The 4,071-nt window shown below is 37.0% G+C and overlaps 1 protein-coding gene across 1 annotated transcript; it reads right to left on the minus strand.

Annotated features, from left to right (window-relative positions):
* Window positions 1-2,650: 2,650 nt before the first annotated feature.
* Window positions 2,651-3,319, minus strand: LOC145665237 (uncharacterized). Its single transcript, XM_081732527.1, has one exon. The coding sequence runs from the start codon at window positions 3,317-3,319 to the stop codon at window positions 2,651-2,653; it is 669 nt and encodes a 222-aa protein (XP_081588653.1).
* Between the last annotated feature and the right edge of the window lie 752 nt (window positions 3,320-4,071).

A 4,071-nucleotide genomic window follows, 5' to 3' on the forward strand; every position in this document is an offset into this window, starting at 1 on the left:
GCATTAAAATTTCTACCAATTAATTTAGCGAACAGTGCTGCATTTAGATGCTCGGCGTCCCTACGCACTTTTGCTCTCGGCGCCCCCAATAACTACATATTTCTCCGCCCCCTGATCCCTAACTTACAAATAAAACTTAATTCGAATATGCTTAATTAGTGAATTTAGTGCAGTTAAATACCACTCACTAGATGCTACAGCTACAACTATGTAACAAAAAATAAATGGGAAACATGTTCTGAATTATTTTCAGATTTCTTACGCTATCATTAAATATATTAGAATAGTAAAAGAGGATTGCTCATGAAATAGTATATTTGCTCTCGATTTTTAAAACTTTTCATAAGAAAAAAAATAAAATTTTAAACTTTGCGCTCTTCAAATATGTTGCCCTCTAGGCACGGGCCTAGTTGGACTAATGGGAAATGCGGCACTGGAAACTTACGCTTCGGCTCTAATATCGGTTGATTTCGATATTTTTTGTCGCTACGTAACCACCCTGGGTGCTAATGGGAGCTTAACTGGACTTGAATTGAAAGTAGAACTGTTTACCTAAGCGACCACGAAACTATGAATTCGATACTAATATCGATCCTTTTCTAGCATTTTTGATATGTATCCCGACAGTACTCTTTTCCAGATTGTAAGAAATATGGTTAAAATTGCTCTAGACATATCAGAATTATGTCGAAACACACACATACATCCACTTTCATATATATATAAATACAGAGTGAGCGAGCGAGAAAGTGAGAGAGAGCGACCAAAGGCATCACCACTTCCACATTACAAAAGCATATATCAGGTACTGAATTGAAAACCTATGTCAAGACCTGCTGTGGCATGCTTCATAAGGACAATTCCAGTCTGCTCACGTGACCTTTGGGGTTCGTGAATTTCTTGCGAGCGTTCCGACTTTGGATTCTCTGCTTATACCCTCTTTTTATGCTTCGCATATTTTTTCAAGAATGTCAATGACATGCCGTAATACGAATGTTGAGAAGTAACCTTTATATGACAAATAGCTGCAAATAAATACACTACATAATTTATTTATTGCGATGATATTATTTTCTTAATTTGAATTTAACATTCACATATATCATAGAATACCAACGTACTGTGAACACCTGTTATGTTTTAAGCATAATAATCACTATGTTCTGCAGTGATTATATGTTATATATATACAACTGACGTATTTTAATGTAATTATTTTATATAATTTTTCATGCATTGCGGAAAATAGAATTTCATTAAAAAAACGTTGACTCACATGGGAATCGAACCCTCAACCTTACGATTTGAAGTCCAACGGCGTACCACTGAGCTAACACAAGCGCTTTTCGGAGAATACATCTGGCGATATATAGGTGTATTTAAGATAATAATTACCAGGGCCAGGATCTTGTTGACAAGTCAACTTTCTTCTGTTACGCATAGGAGAAGGCAAGTTCAAGTAAAAACGTTATCCATCAACTCTAGGTTCTAAAAATATAGTTTTTTAGGATCAACTTTTGGTCTCTTTTTGCTGTTTTGAAATTTCAGGTCATTTTTTTAATATTTTAAGGTAACTTTTAGGTCACTTATGGTCTTTTTATTCTTTTTTTCTACATAAGGAAATCTTTAAATGAACACGGTTTACGGATGTGGAAAAGACGAAGTTGAATAATCTCTTTTCTTACTTCCTGGCTATTGGAGTGGAAAAACTGCATTCTTAACAAGCTAATGAAAACTAAACTGTAGCTGGTTAACGAAAGGCAGGGGTTGGTAGGTGGCCAAACAGATAGTTTTGGGTTATTGACCACAAAGAATGTTATCACGTGAATAACTAAAAATGCATTAGAAGGCGTACAAGGGCTTTAAACGTGTTTTTATCTATTATTTTCATGTAGTCTCAACTTGCTAAGTTTTATTGTTTAAGAGTGCTTCCTAGTTTCAACTCGGGAGTGAACTTACGCTTTCAATACTTACAATGCCGTGCAATGGACTGATCAATGAACATAAGTGATAAATGGACTTATTATATTATTATATTTAAAAGAAGAAAAACACATCTGCAAGATTTTTCCCGATTGCAAAGGTTGGATTCGAGGTTCGAACGTGGTTTACTTTTTTCCGAAGGTACCCGAAGTCGGACTTAGAAAATTTTTGCCTCGAAACCAATAAAGAATGCGCTCAACCTTTGTGAGACAAGGTGTACATACAAAAACATTACATATGGTAACTACGTCTTGAAAATTATGTCAATGAGGTGTGCACCATGCTTATTCAAACAGATATTTGCACGTCTCTTCACAGCACTCACAGCTCGTTCAACCATGTCCAGCGGGGTTTGGTGGATTGCATGTTGAATGGATTCACGCAAATCCTGTAATGTTGCAGGTTTTGTTGCATACACTTGTTGCTTCAAGTAACCCCATAGGATGAAGTCACATGTCGATAGGTCGGGCGAGCGTGCAGGCCAAGGAACATTGCCGCGACGAGACAACCCGTCCTGTAAACATCCTCCTAACAATGTTGATCGATGCAATTGCTGTGTGTGACGTGGCCCCGTCTTGTTGGAACCACATCTGTCTAAGGCGACGCCTTCGTAGTTCTGGGAGTAAAAAGTTTTCGAGCATGTCCACATACCGAGCACAAATGACAGTTACAGTGTTACCATCCTCGTCGTTGAAAAGTATGGTCCAATAATTCCATCAAAATAAACACCACACCATACTGTTATTTTAGAGCTATGAAGGGGCACTTCATGCAACATCCTTGGATTTCTGGGTGCCCAGTAACGGAAATTCTGCTTATTTACACACCCGTGAATGTGAAAAGGACCCTCGTCGTACATGATTAACCTCTGCATAAAGTTTGGGTTCTCATTAATGATTTGCAACAGCGTATTGCAGAATTGTACGCAAGCATTAAAATCCTCATGAAGCAACTTGTAAACCATCTGAATTTTGAATGGGTGGAAGTGTATGGCCTGGTGTAATATTCGCAGCACACTCCTATCTGACATGTCAAGTGACATAGCATGCCGACGAGCTAAACGCCTTGGACTTCTAATTAATGCTTCTCGAACCCTCTCTATATTGCCTGGTGTTCTCACTGAACGTCGACGACCTGGGGATTTCTTTGATATTGCAGAAGACGAAGCTCGGAACTTTTTCACCCAATTAAGAATAGTTTGTCGTGTCGGTACCTGTCCATTTCTGCCAATGTTAAAATGACGCCGATACTTACGCTGCATAATTGTTGCAGAGTCTTTGTTCTTGAAGAAACACTCCACTGCGAAAGCGCGATGTTCGTTAGACCAACGCTCCATGGCTACTGACGGAAGGCTTACGTAGTTCTTCCAATACTGCGCATGCGCACGGAACAGTCGAACAAACCTACATGCATATACAATGCTTTGAACCACTTTACAAAACAAAACAACAATGAACGCGTTATTTATCGGGTTACGTTTTCTATGTTCATTTTACATCGTCTAACTATTTCTGCCGAACCCTTTATTTTAAATATATTTTATTTTATTCTTTTTGTTTAATAAGTATAATTATATTTTTCTTTCTTTTTCTACGGAAATTAACAATTCTCATTTTATTCTTTTTATTATGGGAATAAGAAAAAATATTCTGAACAATTTTAAAGCACTTAACGCCAAGGCGTTGATAAATATGCTATTTATTTCGCTATCTGTGTGATATATGGGATATATTTTTCTTTCATATATAGGAGAATTAACGTTTCCCTTTATTCTCGTAAGGAAATTAGAAAAAATGGATATTCATAACAGCATCGGTTTCAAACACTTAATGTCAAGGTGCAGATAGACTATTCTATTTTGTTCTCCCCATGAAATAAGCATACCTTTTTCTTTCTTTCTTTATTTCTTTCTTTCTTCATGGTGGCCCTTCAGACATACCTAGACGAAAGTCAGTAGTTTGCCTGAAGGCATAACGTCACGTAGCAAACAACTCGGTTCGACACGTGACAATATACCTACCTTATGAATAGAGTTGGAAGTCATTTTTTTTATTTTCATGATTTCATGGAAAGTTATATATATATATA

Source organism: Thermobia domestica, chromosome 11 (assembly GCF_964235325.1).
Source record: "Thermobia domestica chromosome 11, izTheDome1.hap1.1, whole genome shotgun sequence".
Classification (NCBI taxonomy): domain Eukaryota; kingdom Metazoa; phylum Arthropoda; class Insecta; order Zygentoma; family Lepismatidae; genus Thermobia; species Thermobia domestica.

What these genes read in the sequence shown, in the direction of transcription:
- LOC145665237 (XM_081732527.1), bottom strand. Translation starts at nt 3,319, where the DNA reads ATGGAGCGTTGGTCTAACGAACATCGCGCTTTCGCAGTGGAGTGTTTC.